Here is a 16,559-nt window from a genome sequence, read left to right as displayed (position 1 = left end):
AAAAATGCTAAAAATTATATGCACTTATATGTCACTAACTGACTTGACATGCGTTCATAGTGGCTCTCCACACTTTGTAGCTGTTAATGCAGAGAAGGCACAGCCCGATTCTCTTGATTTAATTGTGACAAGAATGGCATATATTGGAAAATATGGAAACAATTTAAAACAAGTCTTTATTGTGCTGTCAAATTTAATGTGAAAATGAAAATTTTATTGATAACAATTGTTACATGTCCTTTCTTTTTTTTACATACTGCTATTTGTCTAGATATAAATGTGCATATATCTGTGCATAATCCAAGTTACATGTATATGAAATTAATTATCAAAATTATCAATATTAAATTAAATTATCAATATACATTAAATTATTATTAACAATGAGAATGTAATCTATATATTTATTTTATTTTTTTATTTATTGATATTTAGGACAACAACAGCCGTAAATAAAAGTTTTACATATGAATGCTTACATAACAGATGGCCAATAACAGTTATCCATAGATTACATTTTACTTAAAATAACGTAAGTAGTATCTAAGTATTGCTTAACATATTAAACATTTAAAAGCTAAAAAAGACAGTGTGCTAGTCATACAAAATGCTCATCATTAATTTAATTATGAGGTTTTGATAATATTATATACAAATATAATATACAAATGTCACGCTCAAGCCAGATGTTACTTCTTAAATCACTAGTGGAATGTCAAAAAACTCACTGTAATCATAGAACATCTTCTCAAGAAGCCACTTTTTTAGTTGTCACTAAGCCACTGTGATGTGGCTAATGTAAAATAGGCACAACAAAAAATATAGTTACACTCTGGCTGGCACACCCAATTTTCTTCGGGAATTCAACGTTTCGCCTCAACATTTCTTTAAATAAATATGAAAATATCAGTACTCTCGTCTATTACCGCGGTAGTCTGTTACCGCTTATAATTCCTCGTATGTATAAAATTTCCTTTGACGGTTGTGCCATGGATTACACTACCAAGTAGGCATTAAACTTGGCTTAGGGACACAATTACCTAATTATGCTAAAAAAATGTGCGAGATACTAAATGGAAATTTTTGAATCAAACGAGTGAGAAAATATGCCTGATCTGGCATCAATTATGCCAAGTTGGCAACACTGGCAAGCTATATTATGTGATTATAGCGAGTGTATGGCTTAAAGGTCTCGTAACCAGGCATAAAATCCAAAAAAAAACATTATAGCGAGTGTTTGAGTCATAGGTGTTATTGGTCCACGAGCCAGGCGCAAATTTCGTCAGTCATCGCCTCCCGGGTGAAAACTCGTATACTGGTTAACGGCCATATATGATGAACCCTCGTGGACGTCAGCTGCCGCTACGTTGGTGGGTTGAGGAATGGCAGCCACCGAAACACGTAAAAAAAAATTTTTTTTTCAGTCATCGCCTCCCGTTTGATACTTAGTCAGATGAAAGTTTAGGTGCTATTGTTAATAAAAACAATCGTCAGCCGGTTGTATCGCGGCGGAATCACCGTCAGCTGTACACATGAACATGTAAAAAAAAAATTTTTTTTCAGTCATCGCCTCCCGCTTGATACTTTGTCAGATGATAGTTTAGGTGCTATTGTTAATAAAACAAATCGTCAGCCGGTTGTATCGCGGTGGAATCACCGTCAGCTGGTCACATGAACATGTAAAAAAAAATTTTTTTTTCAGTCATCGCCTCCCGCTTGATATTTTGTCAGATGATAGTTTAGGTGCTATTGTTAATAAAACAAATCGTCAGCCGGTTGTATCGCGGTGGAATCACCGTCAGCTGGTCACATGAACATGTAAAAATAAAATATTTTTTCAGTCATCGCCTCCCGCTTGATACTTTGTCAGATGATAGTTTAGGTGATATTGTTAATAAAAAAAATCGTCAGCCGGTTGTATCGCGGTGGAATCACCGTCAGCTGGTCACATGAATTTATAAAGCAAATAAATAAATACAATCTAAAATTTAAAATAATTGGTTTCAGTCATCGCCTCCCGTTTGATACTTTGCCAGATGATAGTTTAGGTGCTATTATTAATAAAAAGAATCGTCAGCCGGTTGTATCGCGGTGGAATCACCGTCAGCTGGTCACATGAACATGTAAAAAAAAAATATTTTTTCAGTCATCGCCTCCCGCTTGATACTTTGTCAGATGATAGTTTAGGTGCTATTGTTAATAAAAAACATCGTCAGCCGGTCAAATTTTTTTTTTTACATGTTCATGTGACCAGCTGACGGTGTTTCCACCGCGATACAACCGGCTGACGATTTTTTTTATTAACAATAGCACCTAAACTGAGACATACTCCTAGGCCGCCAGAGGTGCGGTCGCGCGGAGGGGGAATTGGTTTCTACATTAAACAAGGCATCAGTGCACGGATATGCGCGCATCCCGTTACCCCGCCGGTTGAACAAATGTGGCTAAGCCTTACCGTTAGGGGTGTCAAGGTTGTAATTGGCACGGCATATCGACCTCCATGGCTAAACTTGGATTTGTTTATTGACGCGTTGACGGGTTCCGTTAGCACATTCGCTAAATATGACTATATCATTTTACTAGGTGATTTTAATGTTAATATGTTGGCTACTAATAACGTGAATTCCATCAAATTGCTCAATTTCTTGAATTGCTTTAATCTATCACAACACGTCGATGTACCTACTCATTTCACGGAGCACAGCAGTACCTTGATAGATCTGGTATGTACCGACGCACCAGTGTGTAATGTCAGCGTGAACCACATACCAGAACTTAGTTCGCATGCTTTTATTTCATGTAAACTCAATATTAAGATTGAAAAACCGTCGCCTAAATTCATAACTTTTAGACCTATAAAGGATATAGACACACAAAATTTTGAAAAAGTACTATTCGACATTCCTTGGGATAATATCATATACCTCATGGATCCTACCAGAATGGTTGAACTCTTTAATGCATATATTATTTACTTATTCGACACATTTGCTCCACTCAAGTCGGTGTGTATTAGATCACACAGCTGCCCATGGATCACTTTTACAATAAAAGAAATGATGGCACTGCGAAATAAAGCTCACGACAGATACAAAGCCAGCAAATTAGAATCCCATAGAGAATACTATAAAGATCTCAAACATGTTGTTTCTCGTGCCTTATTTAACGAGAAGCGAGCGTATTTCAATCAACGCATCAACTCGTACATTGGTAATTCAAGGGCGCTGTGGAAAAATCTTAAGCGAGACGTTCTCACTGATAGGCGTGCTGATAAGGAGCTTCCGTGCCATTTCAATGACGCTGACCTCTTAAATAAACATTTCCTCAACCTTCCTGGTAGTACAGATACATCCCTCAGCCACTTAACTTTTTACGAATTCAATCGCTTTTGCCAATCTACATTTCTTCTAAAGCCGGTTAGTGAGAGCCAGGTTATGAAAGTTATAAATAATTTAACATCCAACGCACAGGGTATCGATGGGATTACATTGGAAATGGTCATGCTTACCTTACCGCGAACGTTGGGCGCTATAACGGCTATAATTAATAGGTCGATTACGACGCACACATTTCCTGATGGATGGAAAACTGCCCTTGTTCGCCCTCTAGCAAAAGTCACCAATCCGGCGACTATGAAAGATTTGCGACCAATAAGTATTCTGCCATGTCTGTCCAAAATTGTCGAAAAGGTGGTATGCGAACAAATGTCAGAATACTTAGAGGTAAATAACATCTTACCGGCTGCACAGTCAGGCTTCCGCAAACACCGTAGTACAACCACTGCCTTGCTAGACGTGACAGATAATATTTTAGCATCTCAAGATAAGGGCCAAGGTACGGTATTAGCGCTCTTGGATTTCTCGAGAGCCTTTGAAACCATTAACATTTCATTACTGCTTTCTAAGCTCACGTATTACGGTTTTGATAATGGTACTGTAAAATGGTTCGCGAGCTATCTAACCAATAGAAAACAGCTAGTTGAAATACCTGGAGCTAATGGTAAGAGCATATTTTCCGATATACGCTCAGTCTCTAGAGGAGTGCCTCAGGGCTCCATTTTGGGCCCATTATTATTTATCTTATACTGCAGTGATTTAACTAGTGTAATTATGCACTCCAAATTCCATATATATGCCGACGATCTTCAAATTTATATTCATTGCTACAGGAAAAACTGCGAGAGTCAAATTAATAAGCTCAATGAGGATTTGGAGCGCGTATTTAATTGGTCACACTCAAACTCACTTCATTTAAATCCGACAAAATCCAAATACATTATTCTAGGGTCTAAAAATCAAATTGATAATATATCTAAGTCTTACTTGCTAGTACATATAAACAATGAACCCTTAGAACGTGTCCAGGAGGCGCGTAACCTGGGAATCGTCATGGATGGCGAACTCCGGTTTGAAACGCATGTGCAGAACACAATACGCAACTGCTTCTACCGACTGAAAGTCTTGTACAAAATACGCGAATTCTTACATGTTGAGCTTAGAGTTAAACTCTGTGAGGCGCTGGTGCTCTCAACACTGAACTATGGCGATATAGTGTACGGGCCGCGCTTATTGTCACGCACGCAGCGGCTGATTCAGCGAGTACAGAATGCCTGTGCGCGATTCTGTTATAACATTCCGCCGCGGGCTCACGTGACGCCATATTTAAATCAAAATCGTGTGTTGAGAATGTCTGCTCGCCAAACACTCCATTTAGCAATCTTGGTCTTCGGTGTTGTCAACAAACAGATGCCATCCTACCTCTACAACAAGCTTTTATGGTCACGTAACTCCAGGTCCAACGAGGTTAGGTCTGCAAGGTTTCTTCAGCTTGTCTGTCCTCCTCACCAGACAGCAGCGTTTCGTGGTAGTTTTAGGTGTGCTGCCGCGAAGTGCTGGAACTTAATTCCGCCGCCGATCCGTGCACTGAAATCTCTTAACACTTTTAAATCTAAATTTCGAGCATACTTGTTGAACGTACAAACTACATAATTGTCTCCTTCCTGTCGCCTGCTTGCTTACCTACCCAGTAACTCCAGTATGCAAGCCAACAACGGTCCGCAACGTTAAGCATGCTAAAATGCTGAACTACTGTTTAATTTAAGTTTATTCTTGGTTGTAGTTTCCCTCTTTTATTGTATGTATTTTGTAATCTGTGTCTGAATTGTGTGTTGCCACTCGTTTAGTCTTAGTTTAGAACTTTAGATGTAGATTAGTTTTAAGTCAGGTACCCACTGAAAATCAGCGTCATGGCTTGCCGTGGCATTATGCTGAGTGGGGATCCTGTTTAGCATCTAAGTTGTTTGTGTTACTTGTATTGTGTGTTACTTGTACCTGATGCTAAATAAATGTATTTCTTCTTCTTCTTCTTCTTCTTCTTAAACTATCATCTGGCAAAGTATCAAACGGGAGGCGATGACTGAAAATATTTTTTTTTTTTACGTGTTTCGGTTGCTGCCATTCCTCAACCCACCAACGGAGCGGCAGCTGACGTCCACGAGGATTCATCATACGTAGCCGTTAACCATTATAGGAGTTATCGCCTGGGAGGCGATTGGTCATGGAAACCTGTTCGTGGCTCGCGGTCTATATACTAGATTCATGGTTGAGTGTAGCGACCGCGACCGTTCGGAAACATGATAAAGCGGAGTCAGACGGGATGATCAAATCATAGAAGGTATATATATATATACTTGGTCAACCAGATCTTGACAGTAGAAAAAGGCAGCAAATTTGAAAAATGTAGGCGCGAAGGGATATCGTCCTATAGAAAATTTGAATTTCGCGCCTTTTTTTACTGGCAAGATTTGGTTGACCAAGTTTAGCATCCTATAGAAGCATGAATCTAGTATTAAACTGGATTGGGCATGAGTGGTGGGGATAACTGACAGAACGGGATAGACTTACGTATCTTTCAGTGGGAGTAGCAGCGAAAGCGCTATTATTGTTTGTCTTTGTCACAGTCTCATTTTTTTTTTTATTCCCCACCGTAAATTAGCATGGATGATTGGTCGAATTTAATTGTTGCCCGCGTCGCATTGCGTATGTTTTGTCCCTAACGGAGGCACGCGTAGACCACTTCTATAGGATGCTACTCATGCTACCTTCTATGTATAGAACAGAGCGCCTACCGCGAACCACGTTCGACGTGTTGCCTCTCTGTCGCACTTGTAAATTCGTACGTAAGTGTGAAAGGAGGTAACACGTCGAACGTGGTTCGCGGTAGGCTCTCAGGTGTCACGTGACCGTAAGACGGACACGTGACCTGATCGAAAAACTGTTACTTCAATGTCATTGAGTTTTTCTTTCTTGAGTTAAATGCCATCTAACTGGTATTAATATAACTCGAGTACTAACAGTGATGTGCTTACCCCGGCTACACACGTTAACTATAATTCGTAGCGATTAATCTGTGCAGTCGGATTTGCGCAGTTTTATCTACCGTGTGTATGACAAAATTGACAAATCGTTACGATAATCGACAACGATTTGTCATACAACACGGTAGATAAAACTGCGCAAACCGGACTGCACAGATTAATCGCTACTATTTATAGTTAACGTGTGTAGCCGGCATTAGGGGTTTCAAGTAATACGACGAAATAACGCTAGATGGCGTTAACCTCAATTATACATAGTGCTGCAGACATTTTGCAAGTGATTGAGTTTTCACTTCTGCTGGCACTCCCTGAGTGCAACCCGTTGTTTTACTGACATATTACCGATAAAACTTGACCGATATTAATAAGTTTGTGCGGAAAGAGAAGAGTCGTGGAATGTATGGGGCCCAATACATTCCACGACTGACACGACTCTTCTCTTTCCACACAGACAGCACAGACTCTAAATGCTGCGCGCCATATTTGAATAATAAGTATAAATTCATAGAATATGTTTAATCCATACAACTTAAAAATAATTCAATTTTAATTTGATACTTTAAAACACACAATCAATTCGAATATTTGGTTTATTTTATACCAAAAGAACATACTTACTTATACATATTAAAAGGAGATAGATGACAATTGCGTGCGACGTCTTGCTACGTCACCACCGCCGCCCCTCTCACAAGCCTTTATAAGCGGGAGCACACCTCGGACCGGCCTCTTTTTCTGCACCAGCAACGTTGAGTAAGGGTTATTTACGGAAGCCTTTGTCAATTCTGTACATTTGTAGATTTCTGTGTAATTTTGTTGTTAATTACTGAGATTACTTTTAATATTAAGGATCATAATTGTGGAATTTAAAATAAATAAGTCGATTTGTTTTTAATATTTTTATTTAAATCCTGGCCATCGCTAAAATCAGAAATGGGATAGTGCCTATCGCCTATCGTAGTTTTTGATTAGCAGCGAACATTGATTTAAGTCTAAAGTTTTATAAATTAACAATGGCCGAAAGATCCACTCGTAATAGGGGTAGGAGTAGGCAGAATAATCAATCAGTTCCAGGAACGGACGGCCTCCAAGAGCAGCTTGGCGATATATTGGCGCGCCTTCACGCGCTTGAGGGCAGCGCGCCGGTGGTCCCGAGCCCGGCCAATGCCGCCACCAGCCACGTGGAGCCGGACGCCAGCCACGTGGACGCTGCCAGCCGCCTGGACATCGCTGCTCCCGGATCCAGCTCGCAAGCTCCGTCGTTGACACCCGGGGCAAGTGCTAGCACCGTCGGTGAACCAAATGGGAGTTCTTCCGCAGCACCTGATGCTACTGACCGTCTCATTGGGGCCCTTACCGCATTAACTAAAGTAAGATCTAACCATTACTACATTTCAAATTTTGATCCAAGTTTGCATGACATCGATTCTTGGTGTGAAGAGGTTGAAAGAGCACGTGATATCAATCGTTGGGATGATAATGAGTGCCTTTCTAGGATAGCTAACTGTTTGAAAGGGGACGCTCGTAGTTGGCTTAACGAGTGGGTTACCAACGATCGTTCGTGGACGAACTTTAAATTCGAATTTAAACCGTTGTGCTCGCGAAGAATCGATGTTGCTAATATTTTATTTAGCGTCATGTCTACAAATTCCGACAGTTATACCACGTATGCAGAATATGCAAGACGTTCGTTACTAAGATTGAACATAGTAAAAGGTTTAAGCGACGAGTTAACGGTTGCTATTGTTATACGAGGTATAACTGATGCTCAGATTCGGGCTGCCGCGACTAACGCTCAACTATTGCCCAGAGATCTTGTCGAGTTTCTTTCTATTTATACAAAACCTAATTCAAATATTGCTCAATCATCCACACGCCAATCACGCAGTAGGCAAATTGAATCAAATAATCTAAAACGCGGTAGTAATTTTAATACGCCCAATCGTGAATTAAAATGTTATTCATGTTTTGAAATAGGCCACCTGCAACGATTTTGCCCTAAACGATTTAAACAGCTTGAAGACCAGAAAAAGCCTTCTGACACCTCGTCTAATACCACTGCGAACGTTTGCTCGTTTTGTAAAAAACCGGGTCATGACGACACTGTGTGCTTTGCTAAGAAGCGATCCGAATCACGAAGTTAAAATCATGTTAAATTTTTGTCGAGAATTAACGGGTAGTTCGGACGAGTGATGACGGCGGTATAAAAGGCATACCTACGGATATTTTTGTTTGACAGCAACAACAGTGGGTCTCGCTTTTATATCCGTGCTTAAATATTTAGTTTTGCGCGGCATTGGCGGCAATATCGTTTGCACTGGTGGTGCAACATTCCTATTACGCTTTGAATGTTTTATCTATTTGTTCCCCTGAGTATAATACTAGTTTGCCCGTGATAATTGGGACAATAGCTTTGATTGGCGACTGAGCATAGCATATCTTTGCTTGAATGGTAAACATTACGTTATTCCCTTTTTCTAATACTAACGGTAAAAAGGAAGTGTTACGTGTACAATTCAGTAAGCCACTGCTGATCAGTCCGCTTACCGGGTGAGGTCATGAGAATTGTTTTCGCAATTATTTATAACTGTAACGACCGTTTGGTTGAGGTTTCGTTGATACGACTGTTACTACAGACTAGATACAGATTGAATTGACAAGTAACATTCCTATTAATTAAAGACCATACAAAATGTCTATCGACGAAAATTTGATAGTGCGCGTGATAGTTCGTGATCCATCTAGGTATTATTCACGAGTCAGTCACAGTACAATAGCGCGCTCTCCGCCGGGTTTATATGATCTGTGGCCGGGTTATCAATTACCTACCTAACTTTAAGTCCAATGAAATCACGTCAGGTTAGGCCGAGCGACAAATCCTTGATCGACTCTCGATGTACTACAAACGTAAGTCATATTTGTCATATTTGACCGACCAATTCTTGGGCTAGTCGGTTATTTCTGGCAATACATGCCCGAATATGCTGCTACGATGGTTTGGATCATACTGCCTGAGTCGAAAGGTTTTAAATGCGTTTCATTACGTAATAGTCTATGCATTTCAAATATTGTTTGCCTAATGACTAAAGAAGACTCAAATATGATTTATTTTCACAATAGCATTGTTAAAGTATGTCAATTTAAGTATGCAAAAATTGTTTTCCTAATAAGTACGTTTGGATATTGTTTTGTGGTTATGTTAAGAGTATAGGGTCTAGCATACATTGTATAACTCCTATACTGAAGTTGCTACATAACATGCTTCGCAGAGGTCACCGACTAAAAATCGTCTGAAGCGAAAAGATGATATGGTTTTTATAATTAAAACTTCGCAGATGACTGGCAAGCTCAACTCCGGGTGCGTGGCCCTTACCGCGTGACGGGAGTGTGTGATCCACACGGTCGCTACAACCTGCGACTGGCGGCCCGGCTCCTACGGCAAAACAACACAAACTGCAGCTGAGCGTTTGGTCATTTGGCGCGGAGAATGGACCCCAGAGTCATGTGCCGCCTTCTTTGACAGTGAGTAAATGAAATTGCATTCTATGTAGCTGTACATGCAAACAAGGTGCCTCTGTATTTAGTGCTACATAGACAGACACGCTAACTTGGTGCCTCTGTCCGTGTATATTTAAGGATACGCTAACTTGGTGCCTCTGTCCGTGTATTGTTGTTTTAGGATACGCTAACTTGGTGCCTCTGTCCGTGTATTGTTGTTTAAGGATACGCTAACTTGGTGCCTCTGTCCGTGTATTGTTGTTTTAGGATACGCTAACTTGGTGCCTCTGTCCGTGTATTGTTGTTTAAGGATACGCTAACTTGGTGCCTCTGTCCGTGTATTGTTGTTTAAGGATATGCTAACTTGGTGCCTCTGTCCGTGTATGGTTGTTTAAGGATATGCGAACTTGGTGCCTCTGTCCGTATATGGTTGTTTAAGGATACGCTAACAAGGTGCCTATGTCCTTAAAATATAAGGGTTAAGCTAACTAGGTGCCTCTACCCATAAGAGACAGTATTATTGGATAAGCAAACTGGGTGCCTCTATCCGTTTATGAGACAGACATGCAAACTAGGTGCCTCTGTCTTTCAAGTTGATTAATGAACTGTCTTTTAATTTATTTTGTTTTCAATTCCAGGTAACGAGGCCACTGCACTTGGCACGATCTCTGATTCAAGCACTGAAACTGTCGGCCCACCTGCCGATGACAGTCAGCCGGGTCCAACTACTAGCGCCGCACCTCCTGAACCTAACAGCCAGGAGAGCCAAGCCGTAGAACGCAAGAGCCACCAGCTACCATCTGCCAGTCACACAATAGAGAGCTTCGCCAGACGTATAGATAACGGCGACAATGACGTTCGTGACGCTAAAGCGTAGGAGCCTAGACGACCATGTGGTCGAGGGCGACCACGTGTCAGGAGAGGCCGTAAAAGGAGATAGATGACAATTGCGTGCGACGTCTTGCTACGTCACCACCGCCGCCCCTCTCACAAGCCTTTATAAGCGGGAGCACACCTCGGACCGGCCTCTTTTTCTGCACCAGCAACGTTGAGTAAGGGTTATTTACGGAAGCCTTTGTCAATTCTGTACATTTGTAGATTTCTGTGTAATTTTGTTGTTAATTACTGAGATTACTTTTAATATTAAGGATCATAATTGTGGAATTTAAAATAAATAAGTCGATTTGTTTTTAATATTTTTATTTAAATCCTGGCCATCGCTAAAAATATAATATGATTAATAATGTCATTTAAAATCGTTTTGGGTTTTATTGTTACACTTTTCTGAAGCATAATTTAAAAGAATAAACTGTTCATATGAAAATTAAGTAAATCTCCCAAGAGCTTAACATACATAATGTAGATGAATTGGTATTTGAGCCCACACAAGGATATAATTTACACATTTAATAGTAAAATATCTGAAACTCGTTAATTTGTAGATTAGTGCCTGAAACTGGCAATGAGCAGATTTACCGCATCAGGTATTCACACAGTGTATACAGTTTCAGTAACTTTTATTACAGCAAAGTGAAGTTGTAAGCACTGTGACGGGCGTAGCTGTGCTCAGCCGCTGGCGACCAGAACATTGTTCTGCTGCGAGGAGGGTGCCTCGGGCGCGGGCGCGGGTGCTGTGGTGGCGCCGCGCTGCAGGCGGATGTCGTGGGTCTCGATATAAGCATTTATTTCCTGGCCCTGTACCAAAAAACACAATATGTTATGAATTATTCATCACACTTGCACAGTAAGCGTGCTTTTTCACCCAAGTGCAGTGGAGGCTAATCAGGCTTATGTCCATTTTACTCCCATGGGTGGAATAGCTTTTTTTTTTAAATTATGTCACAAATTCATACAAACAAAGCAGGTTCAAAATAAAATACTTGTTAAAAGTCAAGGTATAAAATAAGTTTTACTTTCAAAATACTAACATTTATAATTTAATTGTTTTGTTTCTGTTTAAAAATATTTAATTTGACTAATTTAATAGATGTTTAAAAATATTTTTACGCAATTTTTAATCATGGCTGTATGCCAGGTGGGTGCCTTTGACGCCTTACCAGTCAAAAAATGTCATTTTTTGCGGCCTTTTTGAAGGGTATCCCTTATTATTGCAGGTAACTGTACTATTAAATTCTTAACAGTTTGCTTTGCACTTAGTCACTTACTTACTAATTATGTTGCTGTTTTCTGTGTTATTTTCTTCAAAGTTCAAAGCTTTTTATGATAATATTTTTAATGAATATTTATATAGAAAACAGTGTGTATGCACCTTGTTAGCAAGTTGCTCGTTGAGCGCAGCAAGGGCCTGCGGCAGGCGCTGTAGGTTGGCCTCGAGCTCGGCGAGCGCGGCGCCCGCCGTGCGCTCCAGCAGCACGCCGCCCACCATGCGGAAGCAACGCCGGTCGGCCTCCACGCCTTTCAGCGTCTCCACCACAATCCTGAAATACATTAATAAAAGGCTAATCTTTACTTTATGGACCGTCGATTTGGAGGGAGTGTTGGGTATGGGGGGGTAGAGGGTGCAAAGGCCTACCCCCCAGTCCAACCCCCATGGCGCGGAACCCCATGGTTATGGAGATATCCATGGTTAAAGTTTGTATGAAATTACTATGAAATAAAGGAGTAATGTCATAGCAGATGTCGAAAGGTGCCATTTTGTGTTCATTTATATTACCTTTTATACCACACCACCATCCTCAAGGTCACCAAAATGTCAAGGTCATGAAATCTATGGTCACCAAAATCTCAAGGTCACCAAATTTTTTATCCCCAGAATCTCAAGGTCACCAGAATCTCAAGGTCGCCGAAATCTTTGGTCACCAGAATCTCAAGGTCACTAAAAACCGAATCAGAGCACCCCACTATCCACGTGGGCTTGTCTGTCCTACCCCTAGAGAGCAATTCCAAAAACGGAGGCGCGGAGGGAGGGCAGCCCTCGCCCGCCGTGACGGAGCGCGGGAACGAGCGAGGCGAGCGGCTGAGGCTGGTCGCCGAAGGCGACCAGTAAGCCGAAGCTGCGGAGCCGAGTGCAGTGAGCGTGCTTTGTCACGCGAGGGCGGAAGGGCTGCTCTTCCGCAGCGCCGGAGCTACCCCCAGATCCAACAGCTTCACCGCTGAGGTCGAAGGCTCGCGGAGTAGCCCCGAGGTCAGTGAGCGACCGAGACCAAATAGCGAGCTATGGTCTCGTCAGCTCGCGACCTCAGGGGCGACGAAGCGGGCCTTCGGGCGAAGCGCGCCCCCCCTCACCCCTCACCCCCTCCCCCTTCAAATTTTGCTGTAATCCCTTATTTCATAGTAATTCCATACAAACTTTAACCATGGATATCTCCATAACCATGGGGTTCCGCGCCATGGGGGTTGGACTGGGGGGTAGCCCTCTCCCCCCCCTCCTCCTTCCCCCCCTCCCCACCCCGAAAATCGACGGTCCATAAAGTAAAGATTAACCAGAAGTTGAGATACTGAGAAGATGGTGGATCTCCCCTATCAGTTCTCATTAGAAATGAACATAAACGATAAAGAACTTACGAGTAAAGATGTAAAATGCCTCACTTGTGCTCGTTTAAGTCCATTTCCAGCTCGGAGATTTTGTTGGCGAGCTGCCGCTGCTCGGTGCGCAGGGTTTGGAACCCGGCGAACACCTCCTCGCTCGACTTCTTCCCAGCCTTGTTTGCAGGTTTTGCCATATTATTATCTCAAGTAGTAGATTAATTTATAACAAATGTAATAACTTCTTGCGTATAAAGAAACCTGGTCACAGTGGTCAACTGGACACTATTCCAATTTTATTGAGGTTAGAACTATTAATAAACGTCAAACAGTAAACAGTGTCAACCAGTTGGATCTAGTCATTGATAAAAACGCTAAACCGAAATGACTTGCACAATTTAGTTACGGCTTATTACCGTACTTACTAGTATTATTTTACTATGAGTATCAATAACACAGGTGTTAGTTAGCTTATTATACTTTAATATTATCTTATCAGTCTTGTGAGACTGTCTCATGCAATAGTAGTTTATGCAACAGTGATATAATAAGGGTTCTTAAAATTCAAGGGTCGAAGTTACAAAACGAGACGTAGTCGAGTTTTGTAAAAAAAGACCCGAGAATTTTAAGAACCAATTATGAGCTGTTGCATACATTACTTTTTCTATGACAGCTGCAGCAAAAAATATTAAAAAAAAAGAGTTATTATTAAAAAAAAGAGTTATTATTTAAAAAAAATTGAGTTATTATTTAAAAAAAAAAAGAGTTATTATTGTAAATGAAAACATACCTCTTTCAATCAAGATGATCGGAACTTGTATCTTTAAAAAAAATAAAGCAGTTGTATTATACTCATAAGATGACTGCTAGCAGTCATCTTATGAGCCTATAGACAAAGCATTCAAATGACATTGCTTTAGATATCACTGTCAGTCATTTAATTGACACATTTAAGTGCTGGAGTAGAAAAAGAATATAATACTCACGTCTCATGAGACTAGATTTAAATGTATCCTAAATGATTTCCCAGCTGATTGTCAGTGTCACTGTCAAATTACCTGTCAGTCAGATTGGATTTGCATTGCATTGTTTGCGTCATCCATCTCAATTCTCAAATCTCAACAGCATAGAGTAACTTATATATACTGAGATAGAGTATACACTCAGCGTTGAGGCACTACGCCATCTAGCGAAAAGTGTGAAACTAACTGGCACAAGGGTAATTTTTTAGGGAAAATTTATTTCTGTTCATGGTTGATTAGGGTAATGAAACTATTCTTTGTATAGTTAAATTAATATAATAAATAGTTTGATTACCCTAAAAACTAAAAGCACCCTGATAATCATTAAGTAAAACAACTTGAAATGGTTAAATTACTTTATTTACCAAATTTTATAACAGTGAACAGCAATTTTAAACAAATCCATTAACAAAGATATAACAACACAACAATAAGTACGGTATAGCTGGTCAACCAAATCTTGTCAGTAAAAAAAGGCGCGAAATTCCAATTTTCTATGGGACGATATCCCTTCGCGCCTACATTTTTCAAATTTGCCGCCTTTTTCTACTGTCAAGATCTGGTTGACCAAGTATAAAAATCTTTTAACGATTTAAAATACAAGCAATGCATGTTATCGTAAGCCCCCAGATGACCCGGGCCTAGGACCTATGATCACCTAGGTACTAATGGAGGAGTAGTATGTAAGTAACTATAGATGGTCAAGCAGATCTTGTCAGTAGAAAAAGGCGGCAAATTGAAAAACGTAGGCGCTAAGGGATATCGTCCCATAGAAAATTTGCATTTCGCGCCTTTATTTACTGACAAGATTTGCTTGACCAGCTATAATAATGACTTTGGATACATTGCAGTCGATAAGCATATTCCAGGTAGGTACATTATAATTATTGTAGTTTGGCAAACCAATATGTCAGTAGGAAAAGCGTAAATTCACAATATTTGCCGTTTATACTGGTCTGGTGGTGGTGTTTGGTGTTTGTTGGCGACCTTACAAGTCGCGCGAGTGACTAAAAACAGTATAAGCTTAGTGGTCTGCCTGATTATAAAAAAAAAACATACAAATTAGGTAGTCAGTTTACATTGCCTATTACCTATATTTTACAATATTCTACATAATTCACAGATAGGTTGTAGATGGCAGTCGATCGAAACGGGTACAAAAACGGGCGTTGGTCTCTAAGATATAGTCACGAATAAATAACTAGATTAGGTACGCTATTCTGTCTAAAAAAATGTGAGGAGTCAGATCCTCTGCCTAGAGATTATAGCTTTTATGCTACCGGATACTTTCTATTAACTTGCTACTAAGAGCTGTCTCTCTCAGCAGAAATTACTTATCCTGTTACACTTGTGACAGGATAGATTTAGTCCTTCTATTTCTATTAAGGAGATCACCATAAAGGATGACTCACGCTACTAGACAGGGCCGGGACCGAGCCGGAGCTCCAGCGCTTCGTTTTCTATGGAAAGCACCGCGTGAATACCGATCAGCCGTCATAGAAAATGACGTGTCGAACGCCTTGGCTCGGAACCGGCCCGGTCTAGCGTAAGTCATCCTTAATTTTGTTTACTTAAAATGTAACATTACGTTAGCTATGTTTGTACGGACGACAATCCTGTTTACAGAAGCTGTTGGTAGTTACAGAACCGACCGCTAGCTGACTACTTACCTTACATGTACCACACACTGTCAAAAGACACAACAAAGGAGACTGGCGAAACCATGTCACAGCTAGTAAAAAAAATGGGTGGATCAACTATTCCTTGACGTTATGTACCTACACTATAAGCGCTTATTACACTTCCACACCGTCGGACCTTAATACGATCGTGTCCGACGTCGCCAACGAGTTGAACTATTTTTTACACCAAGAAATATTGTGAACGATGTGACAATATTTCATGAAACCACATGAAACTGAAAACGATCGTTACCCGATATGGGGGCCGACGTCGCGGCTGATCGTTAGCCATCCGAAGGCAGGATAAGTTTAATAAGCCCTATAGTGTGTCCAGGGACTGTCTCATATCAAGTGTCATTCTATGGAACTTGCTAACTAGGTATGTAACGCTGCGTCTTACGTAGGCGAACAACTCGCGAACGCAAATGTGTCCTAGGTGAGCGTTCGACGCGTGAACGCGGCGCGCACTAAGATTGGCCAGCGTGTAGAGAGGGT

The 16,559-nt window shown here is 40.8% G+C and overlaps 2 protein-coding genes across 2 annotated transcripts in view; both read right to left on the bottom strand.

Moving 5' to 3' along the window:
- LOC134651450 (superoxide dismutase [Cu-Zn]) overlaps window positions 1-16,559 on the bottom strand; it is a 394,084-nt gene that overhangs the window by 126,336 nt on the left and 251,189 nt on the right. The window lies entirely within an intron of this gene.
- Window positions 11,259-13,610, bottom strand: LOC134651455 (prefoldin subunit 2). The gene is made up of 3 exons (XM_063506564.1): window positions 13,424-13,610; window positions 12,144-12,312; window positions 11,259-11,569 (listed from the first exon to the last, which is right to left on the bottom strand). Exons 1-3 carry the CDS (start codon window positions 13,555-13,557, stop codon window positions 11,441-11,443), a joined length of 432 nt encoding a protein of 143 aa, XP_063362634.1. The 5' UTR covers window positions 13,558-13,610; the 3' UTR covers window positions 11,259-11,440.

Source organism: Cydia amplana, chromosome 10 (genome assembly GCF_948474715.1).
Source record: "Cydia amplana chromosome 10, ilCydAmpl1.1, whole genome shotgun sequence".
NCBI classification, from domain to species: domain Eukaryota; kingdom Metazoa; phylum Arthropoda; class Insecta; order Lepidoptera; family Tortricidae; genus Cydia; species Cydia amplana.
The sequence above is the reverse complement of the archived record's forward strand: the minus strand, read 5'-3'. Positions and strand labels throughout refer to the sequence as shown.